The sequence below is a fragment of the Protomyctophum bolini genome (assembly GCF_963924005.1).
Source record: "Protomyctophum bolini genome assembly, chromosome: 9".
Taxonomy (NCBI): Eukaryota; Metazoa; Chordata; class Actinopteri; order Myctophiformes; family Myctophidae; genus Protomyctophum; species Protomyctophum bolini.
In genome coordinates this window covers 25730514-25750930 of record NC_137870.1, presented here as the reverse complement: position 1 = coordinate 25750930, position 20417 = coordinate 25730514, and the positions used below count along the sequence as shown (strand labels likewise).

The window sequence follows — 20417 nt, the reverse complement described above, 5'->3', positions numbered from 1 at the left end:
GCCTTGCTGAGGTTACTATTTGATCCGAAGAGAATGGATTCTGAACCACCGGGGCGGTGGCCTGGACAGCCCTACCGCCAGCTCATACCACTGAGCTCTGATATCTTCAAAATAGAGATCCTTATAAAGTTTGCGTTTGAATGATTTCAAAACAGGACAGTTTTTTAGTGTCATTATTTAATTCAATGTTAGGCAGAGTAGAGGTTTTTTTAGGTATTATTTTGTACACATAATAAAAGGGGAAAAAATACAATATCCTGCTAGTGTTTTCAATTAATTTCCCACATTTCAACACGCACATGTTGAAAAATGAGACAATAAGGTCTTAACAATGAGTAAATCATGAATAAATCTATAGTGAAATGCAAATAACAAACAAATAAACACACAAAAAACAATCCACAACTGACTTCACAAAGAGATTAATGAAAAAAAAACAATAATAATATTACCAATATAAAAGCAAAGTGCCAAGACAAAAAATACAAGCCTATACAACAAAAAGCCAGAATAAAAAACTACAAATTAGGTGTGAAGTATGGCATTGTGCAATACAGTAGATTACAAGTATGGCAGGTATATAGCAAATAAAGTTAGACATTAAGATTATGGCAGAACATGCTGAATAATGAATAAAGTTCACAGGAAAAAAAACATAATAGTCATATTATGAATAGAACATATGCATTCAAACAAAACAAAAAAGTGTTACAATTTCATGGCTAGGCAGCATCAATAACAAAAGCAGTAACATACTCTTCTAACATGGATAAGAGTTGGATTCTGAATAGAAAAGTCAATAGATTAATATTATAATGATTGACTGTTTAAAAGACATATTCACCTGTTTCAGATTGTATCAACTCTGTAGTATGAGCCTATGAGTAATGTAATATTCTCCATTATAAGTACAATAACACATGTTACATTTCTGATGTCACATGACATAGATATCCTCACATATCTAAATAAATCATCATCATCATCATCGCTGTCATCATAAATGTTACAGAATACTGTTTTAAGGTAGTCTTTTAATGAGCGTTTATGTTGTGAGTTTGTAGGACAAAAACAAAACCATGTATTGTAGCAGCAGGTACACAGTAAAATCAGAAGTCTAAACTTAACTTGAACGTGTAAAAATGAACAATTCTTGCACTTTCAGAAATAAATGAACACTGGATTTCGCTGTGTACAACAAAAATTCACAGTCTGTAATAACAGGCAGGCGCAAGGAAGTTATGGGACCAAATATGATCATTAAGAATGTTAAAAAGTAGATTGGCATCGAAAAAGGTCAAAATGATTATGTTTGTAATATGAAATGGATCTCTTGTTATCTCAGTTGCAAAGTTGGTAATTTCTACATAATAGTCTACTTGTCAGCCCATTGATGATGCGTATATCTAGTGTGCGGCTGAGCATAGGCATGCAGGTAACGCCCCGCCTGCCTCTGATTGGCCTACCGACACTGCCCGTCTCGACTGTCCACTGAGGTGGATATAACTATGCTGGATAGTCTGATCTCTGCTGCGAGGTGGTGGAAAAATAACACAAGAGAACTGCCTGTAACTTGTGAGTTTTATTTTTGTAGAAGAGGCAAACTAATATTGTTTATGCCGTTTGCTTTGATGGAATAATTGATTGAACATGTACGCCGTAATATGATTTGATGTGGGTGTGTTCTAAATTAAGTGTTTGTGTTGATTATTGTGTAATTTATTTGTATGTGTAAATGCGAAACATTATTGTACTGTAAAAAGATCCCTTTATCCTTTTTAGTATAATAGTATTAGTTTACTATAATTAGATACACGATAATAAACACTAATACTTCATTTAGAACACACCCAAATCAAATCATAGTACAACGCTCACGTGTGTTCAATTATTCAATCAAAGCAAACGAAATAAACAATATTAGTTAGTCTTCTACAAAAATAAAACTTACAAGTTAGTTACAAGGCTGCATTCTGTCGCGCATGCCAAGCTGTCATTCTCTTGTATTATTTCCCACCACGGAGTAACCTCGCATCTCGGACAGTCGAGATGGGCAGTGTCGGTAGGCCAATCAGAGGCAGGAGGGGCGTTACCATGCCTACTCTCGGCCGCACGCTAGATATATATTATACGCATTGACGTATTGACATATTCAGACCGCAGCCATCTTGCCAGCAAGGTGCTAACTAGGTGCAACTTCCCATTGACAGACCATTCATCCAAACAGAAAATAAATCGAATTGTATTAAACAACGTCAAACTCACCAACATTGCAGCTGTACTGAAAGTTTGAATTACCCTCTTTCAATCTGTAAAGTTTTTGTTTCAGTAAAATCCACTGTAGTTATGTTAGGAGTTATGATGTTCGCCTAAAAACGTCCATAGCCGTAATTACTGATGATGCAATGCAGTTTGACACATTTGGGCAAGTGGCCATGGCCAAATTTAGCCCAAAGAGTGTTTTTCGTGCAAAACTAATGCTTGCAATGGATTCAGAATCATGAAAAACCCCTAGTTTGACCCGTCACATGCTACTTAAAGCATAATGAAATGTAGAAGATGTTGCCTTATATAGGTCGTTAATGGTAGCCCAGCTTATTATGCTAATTATGAGAAATGCCCAACATACGTAAGTTAGCATCCGGCAGTTTCTAAATGCTGGGGACCCATACTCAATATTTCTAACATAAAACGTTAGGGTACACAAAATGTCTGGGTTCACATTCTGGCAAGTTGACAATGTAAACACATTGTTACCCTTAACTAACCATTAACTTTCACACAATAGATGACTATCTAGCAGTGGTGGACAACGTACAAAACGCCAGTAGGCTACTTGTATCAAAGTATAGATTGGCTAAGTATAGATATACTTCTGGTCAAAAAATGTAGTGTAAGTTACTCTGTCAAATTTGAGTTAAAAGGTTAATGGTTTTAAATATACCGGTACTTAAGTATTCCAAAGTACAAATTAAAAGCCCATTTGCCACTATATAACTACTATATTTGAAATAAGTCTTACATGTAAAAAATAATAAAAGAAGAAGAAGTACTTTACCTTTCCAACCTAAAAATGTAGTGGAGTCAAAAGTACAATATTTGTGTTTTAGTAAAGTAACTGTACCTTTCTCAAGTAAAGTACAGGTCATTTTTTTTACAGTAGTCAAGTAAATATCGTTTACGTCTGGTAGAAACCGCATATGTCCAAAACTGTCACTTTTCACGATTCAAGTTCAAAAGTAGCAAATGCTTTTGTGTGATGCTGTAGTGTAGTATGATCAAGTAGGGCATTCATTTAAAATATGGAGATAAAGAAGTTTCCTCCCGACGGATATACTTCGTTACTGTCTGTCCACCACTGCTATTCTCTCAAGTCAGACAAGTTGACAACTCTACCACAATCTTAGATTGCTACAGAGTCAACTCCGCCTCGCAAAAAGTTCTGACAGGGAATGCCATTCATGTCATCCGTTTGTGATTTTTTTCCGTTGACGAAAATACATGTTAAAACGTTTGAATGTCCTTTTCTGCTAAGGAGCAAGCTAGATAGGCTTCGATTAATGAGATTTTCGACAAGAGTTGTTTACATGATCGCAAAGGCTAAAACGGGAGTGAGTGGGAGACGCCCTGCTTTACTTTATATGCATTTTTCAGTGCTTCCAATATAGGTGGAAGCATTTGAAATTTGTGAGAGCGTACTATGACTATCGAACCATAATGTTATGCAGTGTGTGCACTGTGCAGCCCCTTGAAAGAGATTTTACTGACATAATGTAACGCTGCTGGTGAAACGTCAAGTATTCATGAATTAACCAGGGAGTTACTTACTGCCATGTCATATGAAATGGACAAAATAGTCAATACAAATCGGTTGAGCTTCTTCATAACACATAAATGTGAGAGTCCCTGGATGCATCAAGCGGCCAAAAAGAAGCCAGCTGTACTTTGCTCTCCAAATGGCAGCAGCTTTAAATCTTTCCATCAAATATATTAGTATCCTGGAAGGCCAAGCTAAGGCTGACTCACTAACTTCAACAGTGGAAGTTTTAAAAAGGCATGGGACTAAGTCATTGGTTCTCAACATGGGGACTTTGGGCCCCCAGGGGTCCTTGAGGGGGTTCCCGGCTAAATGATTGATAGTTTAGGAACACAATTGACCCTTACAGGTCTGTAACTCAGAGTGTGCAAACGGAACCAAATGCAATTTAACTCTCTGAGTTAAATTAACACTGAGGATTCTACAGTGCGGATTGGGGTCCCAGAGATAAAATGGTATTAAATGGGGGTCTGTGCCTAATGCATAATTATGAAACTGGAGGGTCAATAAAAAGACAAAGGTTGAGACACACTGGACCAAGTGAAGAATGAAGATACTAAAAGGTGGCTATATGCCAGCACATAAGGATGGAGGCCCACTAGCCTCCCCAGTCAATGGCCTCCCAGTTACCATGGCTGTTAAGACTGAGTGAGCAGTACTGAGCTCCTCTCTAATTGAGGCTGCAGCAGCTCAAGTAACTGATGGTTTTACCCTCGCCAGGCATGGGGGCAGTGTCATTGTTGTCCAGCGTGTTCTGCTTGGCCTCTCGAATTAATTCACAAGCCAGGTCAAGGAAGAGTTTCTCCACGTTGTCGGACTCTTTGGCCGAGGTCTCCAGGTACAGCATGCTTTGAGAATCCGCAAAGTCCTCTGCCCTCTGCCTGTGAACCTCTCTCTTCTCAGCAAGATCGATTTTATTACCTGTGAGCAAGATTAAACGTGGTGAGGCTGTGTTTTGTTATTGTCAGCTAAATAAAGACACTTTTATTCTATTTCACTATCTCTACCTGTGTTCTCAATGCAATCAATGCTATCAATCCAACTCGTAATACAGTCTACCTACACTGAAGTATAATCCCAACCTAGCTAACTCCTTGCTAGGTGTGTGTGCGTGTGTGCGTTTTTTCATAATAAGCAGAGTACCTCCGAGAACAACAGGTTGAGAACTACTTCTCTATACCATGTCAAGAAACATCTACTGGGATTTATTAAATAGATTAGATGCACCCCTACTCACCGACTAATATAGTCACCACTTGGTTGTTTGCGTACTGCTCAATCTCCTTCAGCCATTCCGGAAGGCATCTGAAGGAGTCTTCACAGGTGATGTCATAGGTAAGGATGAGGGCATTGGCACTACGGTAATAACTCTGAGTAATGGATCGAAACCGCTCCTGTCCAGCTGTGTCCCATATTTGCAGCTGTAAATCAAATTAAAAAGGAAATTTGCCATCCACACACTGTTTCCAAGAGAAGTTAAAAGAAAACTAATGCTAGTGCAATGTTGTTGTCATGTTTCATCTCACAAGTAGTTACATGAAAGTTTCGCTTAGTTTTCCGACATAGCAGAACTTAAACTGTGAACTAATAACAACACAATCATATATAATTAGAAACTCTACCTACCTTGACTTTTAACCCTTTGATCTCAACAGTTTTTATCATGAAATCAACTCCAATGGTAGCCCCTTGTCCTGGCGGGAATAGACCCTTAAAATACAAAACACAAACAATTATCCATGTATACTTTTGAGAGGTCCTCAGTGTAATTGACTCAGATCTCAGCTCCGGTCATGGGGGCCCAGCTAGTGTACAGATGGTTTTCATTCTCAGTGGTGTAAAGTAACTAAGTACAGGTACTTAAAAGTACTGTACTTGAGTACAATTGTGAGGTACTTTTACTTGTATGTACTTGTATGTCCAAATTCTAATACTTTTACTTCTACTCCACTACATCTCAGAGACAAATATTGTACTTTTTACTCACATTAGTTAATAGTTACTTCATAGTAGGGATTCACCGAATGGGAAATTATTGGCCAAAACCAAATAACTATATGATTACTATTATGTATCTTTTTTATTATTTTTTTTACCAGTTTTTGTACCATTGCTGTCATCGCAGTACTTTTGTTGCTACGTACGTCATCACAACAAAACGGTAGGTTAAAGTAACTCCGGTTCTTTAACTATTCGGATTAGGCTCTAATCAACACATTTCAGACATTTGAAAATAGCCAATCCACAAGCTCTTCAAAGACTTTTACCTGTAACAGAGTATCCCTACATTGTACAAGTATTGATACTATTAAGTAATACATTTGAGTACTTCTTCCACCATTGGCACTGGAATACAGATGGTTTTCATTCTAGCCTTCTCATAAACCAATTTAAACCTGGCTGCAGTTAAAACCCTGGAATTTCCAAAAAAAAAAGAAAAAACAGGATGGGCAACATTTTCTTACACACTTAAGCCCAATATACTTTGTATAATAATTACAAATTGTGAAAATAGCGATGTGTGTGAACATGTAGATCTCCAAATATTATTGTTTTATATTTTGAAAAGATATATAATCGATTTTTAAAGATAAATTGTTTCCACCCAAGTGGAAATGTTGATTAATCTTAACACGTTTTAATTGGTTTCATGTGATTTACATGTCGATCTGCTATTTTCATCAAAGAGGTTTGGTGTAGAGGGAAAAGAACAGACCAAGCACAGAACCAAAGGTCAAGTTTACTACTAAGTATTGAGGGTTCAAGTGGTTAAATGTCTGAAAGACAGATTAACATGAATATTTATAGAAAATATGTGTAAACAAACAAAAAACATTTAATTTAGGCTACACAACACTAATGAAATGAAAAAGTGTAATCTACAACACAATGTAATTCAATATGTAGTGTGTGTGTGTGTGTGTGTGTGTGTGTGTGTGTGTGTGTGTGTGTGTGTGGGGGGGGGGGTCCCTGCTCTCTCAGCTAAGGGGTCCTTGGCCTGAAAAACGTCCTTGGCCTAAAAAACGTTCAAGACATTTCTTATACATACCTGAGTAAAGCGCCTGACGAGACAGGTCTTCCCAACGCCAGCATTTCCTATCAGTACGATCTTGAACAGGTAGTCATAATCTTCCATGCTCATGCTAAACTGTTGATGGGAAAGAAAATAATGGGAGAAGCAGAGGCTCAGTAAAAAAATTGCTTTTGTTTTTTTATTACAAATTTTGCCCCTTCTTATATTATTTGACAATTTGGCCAATGTTTGACCAGCTTGAAATCACATTTTGTAATTTCAATTCAAAAGAGCTTTATTGGCATGAGAAAACTGTTGAAAATGGGGAAAGTATACAGTAGGAGGACGTACAGCATTTTGTAAACAGAGCTAAGTCACATTGTGTCGTTATGTTATATAGGGTATAAAGCAAATATCAGCATTTTCTTTGCCGTCACTTTGGGGCAAATAGCAAATAGCAGCAAGACTACTTAAATAGCATACAAAAATAGCATACCAGTTTTATAGTAGGCTATAGTTTGTTGATGACTTTTGATGCAGTTATGGTATTTTCATTTTCTTTCTTTTTTGTAATAAAAATCTAATTCAATTGTCACTCTACTGCCATCTGGGGCAGGATTTCTCAAAGTGGGTCGGCACCCTAGAGTGCCTTGACGCAAGTCCAGGGTTGCCTCAGAATATTTGGAATTTATCAATGTCACTTCAGTTTAACCGTTTTAGACCCTCTAGTAAAACAGACCTGAGTTAAACTGTAGATAGTCTATTTTTGGTGAATGTTCCCCCCTGAATAGGATAGAATGCTGGAGTTTAATTCCAAATATAAAAGTTATTTTCAGTCTGTCCTATAATGGAAACTAATATTCTCTCCAGTTTTCCTGGTGACAGACTATCCTTTTAACATAACAAAAAGGTGCTATAAAGTAACAATGTAATTCAGGGGAGCAATGGATGAAAAATGTTATTTAGCCAAAAACCACTGATCTAGGGACCCCGGGCCCAAAATCATGTAGGCCACTGGGGACCCTTACTCTGCTACAGCTTCCGGCTATGTGTTTTGAGAGATTTAAATAATTACCTACACCAATTAAATAAAGTCGTCATTTTACAGCCTGTTTAAAACAAATGAAGCACATTCCTGAGTGACCTTGAGATATACATGTAGCTCAAGGTCCTTTCAAAACTGGGAAATACAAGACAATATGCTCTATAAAAAACAAATTTTAATCATCTTTCACTGGTAATTTGTCCACAAAAGCCATTTCACATAAATGTGTTTTTGACAACATTAAAACACGATTTTTGTGTCAGCCCCCAACATGTATTTTACCGTTAATAAATGTTGTATCTGACTGAGTTTCATCAAGCACTTGTTATTTGCTAATACCCTGCAGCATTCATTTTTCAGCATTCCTCTTGTACTACAAAAATGAATGTTACACAGTAAAGACATGATAGTATGACAGTATGTATTGTAACTGTATTCCGAGTATAAATAAAGGTGAGAAATGTGACTGTCAGTAGTGACGTATGTCCTCCTGAATTGCCGCAAGCCGCCGGGCAATGCCTTGAGATAATGCAGATTAGCCAAAATGCTGTCATTAATAGCCTTCACTTCACAAATAGGAAACAAAAGATAGCAAGGGTGAAAAGTGGGTGAAAAGTGGCACCATGAGTCCTTAGCTCTTGGATGCAGGGAAACTGTGTGGGTTTTAGACAGTCAAGCGTTTGATTGTGCCTGAATGATTTATGTTTGAATTAGTCTAATCAAGTGAACATGGAGGCCCAATCTACAGGGGCTCGAAATAGCAAACAAAAACTATGGCTTTCAACTGGTTTCACGGGTCTCAAATTTTGTATTGACCATGAAGTCTGGGTCCATTATTAAATAAACATAATATGATTAAAGGTTCTTTGAACATCTCTCATGGCCCACTGGTTGAGAAACACAGATCGGGACATAACCAAAATCTGCTCTTAGATTATAGATACATAGGACATATTTATCAGAGCCATATGCCTGAATACTTCAAATAGATGACCCATAAAGACAGTGGAGTGCTCATTAAGTCTGCACATTCATCGCAGGGGTAAAATGTGCAGGTTTAATGAGTAAGGGTTGACCCCTGCGATAAATGTGCAGGTTTAATGAGTAAGAGTTGACCCCTACAATAAATGTGTGGGTTTAATGAGTAAGAGTTGACCCCTACAATAAATGTGTGGGTTTAATGAGTAAGAGTTGACCCCTACAATAAATGTGTAGGTTTAATGAGTAAGTGTTGACCCCTGCAATAAATGTGCACACTTACCCACTTTAACCCTATAGCGTCCAGTTTCTGGGCATGTCATAAAAGGCGAACTTTCAGCATAAATAGCATATCAGATATACAAGCTCACAGCGGCTCACGTTGCGACACGTTGTGAGCTCCTAGATCGGCTATTTTCACTAAAGAGATTGGTGTTGTGACCAGTGGTGTCATGGTGTTTTTTAAGTGGTGCAACCACTTCTACATCCAGCTTTGTCCACCTGTGTACCTGTGTGTGTCTTTGAGCCTGAGTATGTTACTTATTCATACCAGAAGGGGGCGCCAGAAACAGAGAGAGGGGTAGTGCTGTGTCTCTAATGAGAGAGAGAGAGAGAGAGAGGGGGGGGGGAATTGCACCACTTGGTTCACACAGGTGTGATTTTTTTACTGGTACCACAGCATTTTAATGATGTCACGTGCGCACGCGTGTGCATGTGCGCATCACGGCATGCACACAGAACAGCTGATATAGCTTATAAGCCTATATTGTTAAATAGTGTATGAGAGTTTTAGACACAAACACAAAAGTAGACTTAAAATAATCAGACAAACATCTTTACTGCACACTATAGCGAAACTAAAAAGTTTGCTTTGGACGAATGAATCACTTCTTTGATGGAAGAGGAGGCATTCTTCTGCGTATATCTTTTCTACGTCCGAGCATAGACATGGTAACACCCGGCCTGCCTCTAATTGGCCTACCGACACTGCCGGCCTTACCAGAGTTTCCTCCGAGGTGGAAAATAAATGCTGGATAGTCCAGATAGATAGATGCCGTGAGGTTACTCAGTGGTGGGAAATAAATAAATAATACGATATAAGTACGATATAGAATGACAGCTTGGCACGCACAACAGTAACTTTTATTTTTGTAGAAGAGGCAAACAAATAGTGTGTAAACTTGCAACATTATTGTACTGTAAAAAGGTCTCTTTTCCCTTGATCTTTATCTTTTTTAGTATAACAGTATTAGTTTACTATAATTAGATTAATACCTTGATCTTTATCTTTTTTAGTATAATAGTATTAGTTTACTATAATTAGATTGATACACGATAATCAACACTAACTAACACTTTAATTTAGAACACAGCCAAATCATAAATCATAGTACATACGTGTTCAATCAATTATTCAATCAAAGCAAACGGCACAAACAACATTAGTTTGCCTCTTCTACAAAAATGAAAGTTACAAGTTAATGTCACGTGTTGCCATTCTCTTGTACTTATTATTTCCCACCACGGAGTACCCTTGCATCTCGGAGGACAGGCAAGACGGGCAGTGTCGGTAGGCCAATCAGAGACAGGCGGGGCGTTACCATGTCTATGCTCGGACGTAGAATAGATATACACCATTCTTCTTGTGTGCAGAACACCTCACAGCAGCAGTAGCCTACTGGAGCAATAGCCTACTGCTGTAAGTGTGCATGCTTACCGTATAGGCTACGTGCGCCTCAGGTAAAACGTTCTACGAGCATGACACCACTGGTTGTGACACATTGTGAGCTTGTAGATCAGCTATTTCATCTAGGATATTTGGTGTAGGGGGAAAAGTAAGAAGTATAGAGACCCCTGAGGAATCCAGTCAACAAATTGGTTTAAGTGATTTCAAGTATTTAGCTTGGCATTTTCTGTATCTCTTGTATTTTTTGTCATTTGTTACAACAATCACATTGTATGTCTGAGTCTCTGTCTCACACACATAATTATTTTCAAAACTGCGTCACACATACAGCATTTCTTGGCTTATTGATACATGCATCGGCAAGGAGTGCCGACAATTTGCTCTATCTTTTATTCTTAGCACAGCCATAATTTGAGGGCCCAGGTACAAAATATGTTCCTTGCATAATGTTCTCAGGTTTTTGAGAAGTGATAATATAAGCTTCATACAATATTGTACTGAGTTGATATCAATATTTATTCTAAGGCAGCGTTACTCGATAGAATTTTATATATTTGAAACTGTATTTTTCACAAATAACCAGCCCTATAAGCTACACATCTCTTACATGATACATATCAATGCTATATATTCACGTTAAAATATGGGTATAGCCTCTGTGAATGGTATATAAGTAACTGTGACACTCAAGCTCTATATTTCATACAACTGTGTCACACACCAAAATACCTGCTCTTCAGTCTCACAACGCATTACATCCCGGCGTGCCGTATTGTGATCGTTGTGATCTGCTATGTCCTATATTTTTTTTAATCTTCGCCTATGAAAATTCCAAAATAGGGACACAATGTATAGAAAACATGCATTCCTTACACATGTAATAAATATAGTATATTCTGTCGTTAACCCGGTCGAATGCCAAATTTTGCACACACACACTCCCTAGATGCCAACGATGAACCTCTGCCCCAAATTATCCAGAACAGCCTGTTAGAGCGCTACTAGGAGGCCGACTTTTTTTATATTACTCCTCCAGATTCTGTCCAAAAATCCCGCAAATTGTTACACACTATCTCTATAGTCATGTGTTCAAGACTGATCTGTCCGATATTTCATATTCCATCCTAATGGGCTAACATTGGCTTTCAAAGTTTGCAGGATTGGCCCGTTTTGAACAAAAAGCCTCAAATCAAGAACGCAGGATGCAATTTACGTTAAATCTTTCACAGACTTTCCTATAGTAGGCTCAGGAATATATCCCAACCTTTTCACATTGACCAACAGGTGGGTTTTGCCTTTGTCAGCCTTCTGATTGGTCCCTGACTGACTAACCAGCAGGCTCTTTCTACCTTGTTCTGCCCTGGTTCCGCCTTGTTTATGTTGAATTTGCTAAAACATCTTTATTGGAAAAAAACAAAAAACAAACATGATATGCCCAGTCACCGTGCTGCAACTGTGATGTTCCTTTTTACTGACACCAAGTTTAAAATAATAATTGAGTGCACAGAATATCAATATGAAGCAACTGAAAAACATGTTATTTCAATGGTAGTGGATGGAGAAAGAGGATTTTTGTCCAACTACGAAACGGCAACCAATGGGTGCGAAGAGGGGCACAACCACAGGAAGCGGGACTTGACAAAGGGTGAAGAAGAAATGGCACCCTTTTCACATTGGCCTATTAGCGCCACCAGGAGGCCAAAACCTGACCTGCCCTGGACCCTGGTGGATAGTGGAGACCTGTGCCCCGAGGGGCACATTATCTAGTTTCACCTGTACTCAGGCCTATACATAGGCTACTGTATGGTTTTATAGTAGGCTATAATAATATAGTATAATGTCCACTAATAGGTCTACCATCCTAAATAGATAAGACTGGAAAATGCAGTCCATACATTCAACATTCCTGCTGGCCTACAAGTTAAAATAAAACCTCTGTCATTTTAGAAACTGTGGTCACAAGGTGCAGAACAATGTTTTAAAAGTTTTCTTAAACAGGCCACTATGCTAAGACAGGGTGAAATACTTTCTTGGTACCATGGTGATGTTCAGTATTTGGAGAGGTCACATCTAGGCCTCGGACTTCTAATGGTTCCAATAAATCAAACGTTCTGTTCTCTAATAAAGCTATAGCTGGTCCTTTAATAAACTGTTATCTCCCCTGCAACTGATGACTATTCATACGTGTGATGCATTGTCCTCATTGGCCAAAACAGAGTAGGCCAACGAGAATGACAGTCAGAGAGTAGGGCGGCTAATGCATTTTGGAAAAATAAGATGAATTCAATCCATTTCCCCTGAATTAAACCCCCCAAAGCAAAGTAGGCTCTTTTTCTGCAAGTGACGTTCATGCATTCCACGGTCCACGGACAACACAGGGGTGGTTTCGACTGTTGTGAAGAAGAAAATACATGATACACACTCGATCTCTGCAAAAGCATAACTCAGCGATCAGAATTATTGATCACCGGGGGCCCATTTCATTTGAAGCTTGTTGCAGCGTTATAAACTGATAATAGCCTATACATTTTAATCTACTTAATCGCACGATGGGGATATCGCTGCGGATCAGCTACGAGCTTGCAGATCTGTTCTTGTCGGCAAGCGACAACAACAGACAACAGTACCGTACTTACTTAAATTCGGCTGTAGCCAGTGTTGCATTTCCAACCTATTAGGAGGAGGAGGGAATAGAAACGAAGCTAGCAACAACTAGCAATAAAAGCTACCACCACAGCCGTGTGCCATTTTGGCCACAAGATGCATGCAGAAAATAATATGAAGCGATCCCACTTTAATAATGATGACATTCACTTACCAAGACATGGGGATGATGTGATCCCCCCCGACGACACACACTTCTACTTGGGATGCATAGATTATCAAAGTGCTTCTTTAATCTGGTGCACGGCAGCTGCTGCTGGCCAGGACATTATATCCTCTAGTCTCTATTATATTTATCTATAATTCAGAAAATTCTATATCCTCTATGTCTATATAGACCTATCCTCAGCAGCAGCTCTGAGAGGACTGCGCTTCAATGATGTCATGCATTACCACCAGTGTTGCCAGATTTGGAGAAATGAGCAAACTAAGGTCTATGGCAGCGTAATAGCCGATGGCAATCTACAAGCTTTCAATAATAATAATAATAATAATAATAATAATAATAATAATAATAATAATAATAATAATAATAATAATAATAATAATAATAATAATAATGATAATAATAATGATAATGATAATGATAATAATAATAATTGTAATAATAATAACTAGAACTGCACTCTGTTGAGTGCCTATACTTGCTTGTTGCACCCAAGTATGGCCTACTAGTGCGCAAGCAGAGCGTGCAAGTACTATTGTGCCAGGAGGACTTCAATGGTGACGTAATAAAGATATATGTTTCAGTGTCGGTATATATATATATGTAATTTGTAAGTTGTTTAGTGGGATACTGTGGTTACTTGGGTTGTTTGATGCGTATGTCCCATAGCAGCATATGACGTGATGAAGATATGTACCAATGCCAGGGTATAACTGGTATAACTGGCTCTCAATGGTGACATAATAAAGCTATGTTTCAGTGTCGGGTGGATTAAAGGAAATGCCTCTATGTAGTATATATGTATATGTAATTTGTAAGTTGATTAGTGGTATACTGTGGTTACTTGGGTCGTTTGATGCGTATGTCCCGTGGCAGCATATGACGTAATGATTCATTTGTGCTTGATATGGCAGGTCACCATCGAAAGCCAATGATACCCTGGCATTGGTACATATCTTCTTCACGTCATATGCTGCTACGGGACATACATCGTAGCACCTGATGAAAAACATTACTTGCACGCTCTGCTTGCGCAAGTAATAATAAGTATAAAAGACCAAGCATGACCAAGCAGGAAGGCAATAATAAGCAATAAGAATAATTTGCACAACACAATATAATAGGCCATAGAAACATGGAAGACTAAACTTGAGAAAAAGAAGACCATGGAATTTTGACAGGGTCGTTTTTTTTAATAGTGGGGCCGGGGCAGGGTTCTTGAAGACTGATCATACTAATACACTGAGTTGAAAACGAGGCCTCTCACCTTTGAACGGACGTTTGTATTTTATTAATTGTTTATATTAATTTCTATTCTATTTATTGTTTTTATTCTTTATATTGGATAGCAAGAAAATGACGACATAGAGAGTGGAACTAGCGGGGCCAGTGAATGTTTAGTCCGGGCGTTATTCCAGGTTGCACTCCGTGCCAGCGTTGCCATGTCCGCGTATTATAAGAGACTTTGGGCTTGTTTTCCTCCAAAATTGCTTGTAAATAATTAGTAGTTGTTTGTAAGAGACCCGAAACGGCGATGACCTTAACGTCAACTCAGGAGCACTCTGTATAATAACATTAAGCATTACTATCCGTTATTGTCTATCATAAGTTCATAACCTGATGTGCTGGTGTCATAAGTCTGCTCATCTCCTAGGATACGTCCCAGCCTCCAGGTGCGATGTATTTTTGTTAAAGTGTAGTTTCTCATTAGTACTTGTTTCCTAACCGGTGGTTCTCAAACATTTTCATGTCAAGGACGGAACCCCACTGTTTTGTGTTTGTTTAAAAAAAACGGCTTGAAAGATTGTTTGTAGATCTGCTTGTTAATTTCATGTCGCAAGATCTGGCAACACTGGTCCGGGCTTTATTCCAGGTTGCACTCCGTGCCCTTGGTGACTTCCTTTCCTTCGTAAATAGAGGTGAGGAACAGAAGTACGAGGGCTAAATAAAATACAGCTCGGACCACCATGGGGCTGATACCAGACGAGGGGAAGAGCCTCCCTCCCCCGGGCATCTTGAACAGGACGTCCGTGTGGCTTGGAGTGGTCGGCTGGGCCTCGGCGATGCTCCAGAATTCCATCAACCAGAGACCACCGCTGAAGTCAGGTTAGCGCGTTAGCATGCTGTTTAGCATCGCCGTCTGCGTCTACACACTCACAGTTAACAGTCTTTGTATTGAGTCTGTGCTGGAAATGTACTGTCATTCTGCAAACTGTTAATAAATATTTCAATGTTGTGTGTGTGTGTGTGTGTGTCGGCCGGCAACATGACTTAATGATGCCCTGGCCTGCCTGTATAGTGTTTGAATGTTGACGTTGTTGTACTGTAATCAGTGTAATGTGACAGAAGCTTTAAATATACTTCATTGCATATCATCTGACAATCTGCCTCTGTTTTTGCAGGTGCACATCGACAGTTCCTGCTAGTAACGATTGGATGGTTCATTGGCTACCATATTACAAAATATGAAAATTACACCTATGCCAGACTTGACCGGGACATGATCGAATATATGAAACTTCACGCTGAGGAATTTGCAGTGAAAGGTGCCTTTTTACTGGAGATATCTTCTTCTTTTATCTGCTTTGATGAATCTTGACCGCAGCATTGAATATAATTGATTGATCCCATATTGTGTGGCATGATTAGACGATCTAGACGATCAGCTATTTTCAGTATCTGTGCACAACACAAAGTATAAAATAGGGCTTCAGTGATTAATCAATTAATTGATACATAAAAAATATGCACTTCTCAATTATTTGATTAATCAAAAAAGTAATTGATGGAATTGTTCTGACCCTGACCCTGTCATTATATCCGAACTGTGACAATAGGTGCATTTTCTGAAAAAACGATCTACATGCTCATCTAGATCTACAATTTTCACCAATGAGATTTGGTGTATAGTGAAATACAATGGTATCAGGACGGGTACGGTCGCCCATAATCCATTTCGCCCTTGATTGTTTTTTCCGCCGACCGCGGTTCTTGTATTATTATTATTATGTGTTAGAAATAAGTTTAGGGTTAGGCATAGTTTTACTGGGGTTAAGTTTAGGTATAGGGTTAGGTTTAGGTGTAGTTTTACTGAGGTTAAGGTTAGGTTTAACTTTAAGCATTGGGTTACTTTAGGAATACCAGGCCACACAGTTCACAAGTTCAAAAGCAATAACATTCCCAAATTACACTCATGAAAGCAATGAGTCTTAACGTTTTATAACGTGCATAATGTTTGTACTAGCTTTGCTTTTATTTCAACCAGTAGTTAAGCTTTTCATTAGTAATTACATAGTTTTGATAATTGTATTGTATCGGTTGGACGGTATAACATTACACAGGCGTATCCCTTTTACTGAAAAAGATGACTGACCAAAAGTCATTACCGGGCTGCATGGTGCACGCTTCTCTGCAAGTCCATACATAATGCTGCACATTGTCCAAGCTCAAATAGTTAAAGTGCAAAGCACTTGTTTGCAGTGGCCACTGGCCAGCCCAGGATGGGCGAGCCCTTCTACCTTCAGCCGGCTGAAGCACGCTGGACTTCTCTTTGTACCTTTTGTATCAATATTAGCCAGTCAGTCTGCTGTAATAAATTTAGATAAAAGTTACAGCAATTTTCTGGCAAGAACATGGTGTCATGGAGCAATCAGAACATGGACCAATCAGAAAGGATATTTATCTATTTGGTGTGTATTGTGTAATCAAATTGTTATCATCTTTTCAATCTCCAGAGAAGAAGACGTTTGCAGAGATTGTGGAGCCTTTCCATCCCATACGCTAACCATTAGTGGCTGCCGTAACAGAGGACCATCTGTCTGCTGTGTCACGTTTGTGAAGGCTTTGTCACGTATTGTGTAAAACTGTCATGTACATAATAAATTAAATACTTTTACCCAAAGTCTTATTGTCACTGATAAGTCTCACAATGTTAAAATTTAAACTGAGACATAATAAAACACAGACTGAACATAAGCCAAGAAAAAATACGAAAAAGTAGATAAATATATAAATTGCAAAGGTAATCGGTTCAAGGTTTTTTGTGATCCTTAGGGTCATCCAAATAAAAATAGAGTATTACGGTATATAAATTGTGGACTATGGTAAATGGCATGTAATGTGTCAAACTAGGGGTTTCATGATTCTGAATCCATTCCAAGCATTAATTTTGCACGAAAAACACTTCTTGGGCTAAAAACGGCCACACCCAAATGTGACGACTCGATCACATTTGGGTTGCTATGGCCTAATTTAGCCCATTTGTTTTCCAGTGTAGGAGAATACATTTGTGGGTGAGGCGAAAGATACTACGTCTGATCCTTCTTGGAGAAACTAGCAGACCTGTGTGGGGCACCCCAAAGATGGCTACCAAGGGACAGGGTTCTAAGTTGATATTTAGGGCTTTGCCTATAGTGTGTCGAAAAAGCAACTTGAAATGAACTCGGCTAACTTGGGACAAGAACAGACATGGGTTGCCGGGTGCCCGTCCCTGGAAAAAGGCTGCTAATAGTCTAGCTTTTGTAACATAAAAAACCCCTGTGTAATACATTGAACTACTAAAACGAGCACATGAAGTATTATTGACCCTTACAAAAATCCCACTGTTCTTCTGCCAAGTCAAGCCCATTTACCTCTAACCCGTGCAAGATGATATCAGGTCATATACTGTAAGAACGAGATCAGATAAAGAAAGTTAGTAGCTTAAAATAGCCCTAATCACACGTGTTTTATATGTGTGTACAGTTTCTGGATATATCAAGCAGAGGTGATTTGTTTCTAATAGAGTTGTGCAAATCCTGTCTGTCTGTATAGTATCAGATATTTGGTGAAACTGCATCTTGTGTTTTAGGAACCATTATGGCTATAAGACAAGTACAGGTATAACAAAAATCTATCAAATTCAAATGTAAAGTGAATGCTAAAGGTGCTTTTGTTTTGAGATGAGATGAGATTTTGTTTAGGGTGAAAACAAACTTTTTTGTTGGTAATCATGTTGCAGAGTTCAGTAACATAGGTCTCTCCAGCTCTAAATCCATACATTTTTAGGTGGGTCACCAATTTTTAACACGTCCATTACGTCCATTTATCAGCTACAAAACGGGCAGTTCTCTCAAGTGTCAAATCAAGCCTACATGAACCCATTCTGTTATAAGGGTTGAATTATTTACAGTAAATTGACATGACAAAAACACGACATTGTACTTAGTCTGTTAGCAGTGAACTTGCCTGGGTTTGGTGTTAATCAAGATTCCCACATAAATATCAATAGCTGTCTCATCATAGTAATGTACTAAAATTGCATCATTGCCTTAAATGTTAATAATTATTGCAATTAACAACTGGAAATGTAGTCACTGCACTTTTATTCAACAAAGAGAGACATCACTTGCGACTCGTATTATACATTTCGTAACATCAAACTTGGGGTTTCCTTTAATGTCCACGCACACAGCACATCATGTGAAAAGCAATGTCCTTGAGCTCATCCAATAATGTCGATGTATTTATTGGTGAGGCTGTGAGTCTTCTTGGTGAGGCTGTTCATCACAGAGAACAGTCCTCTCAGGTGGAACTGGAACAGGGCTTCAGGGTCTGTCTCCATCAGCAGTGGCTCCAGGCTCTTGTTCAGATCGCTCGTGATCTTGCTGCGGTGGCCCTCCTGGGCCACGAGTCCGCACTCCATTGTGGTCCTGATGGACTTCAGCATCAGGTAGCTGTCGTACAGGTCCTTGGAGGACTCGTCTGCCGCCTCGTCAGGGGCCACGTCACGCAGGAGGCTCGGGAGGAGGACGGTGTGCTCCATGTCGTGAACGGCGTCATTGTATCTGCTCAGTGACAGGATCAGGCTGAGGCTGCTTCTGCTGAAGTTGGCGTCGGCGGACTGCATGGTTTCTGGTTGGACTTGGGCTTGGCTGGCTGCTGTGATGATGGTGTGGTGGCCGCTGGAATGCCGTGTGCAGTGCAAAGCCTCAGGGAGAGGAACCGGTGAATTTATACGATGAGCCTGATGATCATTTCTCTTGCGTAACTGCTGTGGGCTGATCCATTTGGGAACATGCTGGGTGCTATGTAGAGTCAAGTTCTTACATGCTGGGTGCTATATAGAGTCAAGTTCTTATCTTTATTTGATTTTCACAACCTGCAGTAATTTCACCCTCAGTGGGTGACAGACTATGTCTGAAAGTCCACCAAACCATGTGCAGTTGGATTATTAACCTTATGTACAAAACATTTACAGTATATGCCTAAATTAATGGGGTGATTTCAGGTGCAGGTGCATGCAAGCAAGCATACTCCACTCAGTGCACTGTCATTTAAAACGTGGGATCAAAACAATGTGATTATAAGTAGTGAGAGAGAGAGAGCCCAAACCAAGGCCAACTTTGTTTGAAATGGCAGCCTATCTCACAGACTTTTGCTCTTATCTCTTATCTTGTCTGTGTAGTGTAGTGTGTACTGTGTAAAGATAATCATGCAGGTCACCTTAATACCGAAGCATTTAATTGTGTGAGTGCAAGGGTGCACGTATTTGTCCAGGATTTGCTGACTGTCATTGTTTACGGTACTAATATTTGTATCTCTTATGTGGACATAAATACATTGGTAAAGTGTGAGTGTGTGGATGCGTGCATGGATGTGTGCGTGAGAGAGGGGTTTATAGGGAAATGTAAAGAGAGAGCACCTTGTGGCAAACTTTCTAATGCTTTAAACTTCTGCATAGAACGTGTCAATCTCGCGGGACCATTATGACTGGCCCACCAATGAAAATCTAAAAAAAAGAAGAAAAAAGAATCTGGAAAATGAAATAAAAATAGCTATCTATAGCTAGCTAATAGCTATCTATTTTCAGGTAGATTGTTTTATTTTACTCAGTCAGCCATATCGCTACTCATTTTTTTTCATGAAAAAGGTCATAGCTGGGTAATCTATTTTCAGGCAAATTGTGTTTATTGTATTTTATTTTACTCAGCCATAACAATTTATTTTCTGTTAACCAACTTGCTGGCTGGCAGGCAGGCAGACAGCTACTCATAGACAGGCAGACAG

At 39.0% G+C, this 20417-nt stretch overlaps 3 protein-coding genes across 3 annotated transcripts; 1 reads left to right on the top strand and 2 right to left on the bottom strand.

The window, feature by feature from the left end:
- Nucleotides 1-183: 183 nt before the first annotated feature.
- rab30 (RAB30, member RAS oncogene family) lies at nt 184-13543 on the bottom strand. Its single transcript, XM_080773128.1, has 5 exons — nt 13359-13543; nt 6867-6965; nt 5444-5527; nt 5055-5238; nt 184-4738 (listed from the first exon to the last, which is right to left on the bottom strand). The coding sequence occupies exons 2-5, from the start codon at nt 6957-6959 to the stop codon at nt 4488-4490; spliced, it is 612 nt and encodes a 203-aa protein (XP_080629254.1). The 5' UTR covers nt 6960-6965; nt 13359-13543; the 3' UTR covers nt 184-4487.
- Nucleotides 13544-15237: 1694 nt separating this feature from the next.
- On the top strand, nt 15238-17271 carry ndufc2 (NADH:ubiquinone oxidoreductase subunit C2). The gene is made up of 3 exons (XM_080771529.1): nt 15238-15476; nt 15773-15916; nt 17105-17271. The coding sequence occupies exons 1-3, from the start codon at nt 15338-15340 to the stop codon at nt 17152-17154; spliced, it is 333 nt and encodes a 110-aa protein (XP_080627655.1). The 5' UTR covers nt 15238-15337; the 3' UTR covers nt 17155-17271.
- A 1581-nt stretch (nt 17272-18852) lies between these two features.
- Nucleotides 18853-19281, bottom strand: thrsp (thyroid hormone responsive; the record flags this gene model as incomplete). Its single annotated transcript, XM_080771912.1, has 1 exon — nt 18853-19281. Exon 1 carries the CDS (start codon nt 19255-19257, stop codon nt 18853-18855), a length of 405 nt encoding a protein of 134 aa, XP_080628038.1. The 5' UTR covers nt 19258-19281.
- Nucleotides 19282-20417: the final 1136 nt, after the last annotated feature.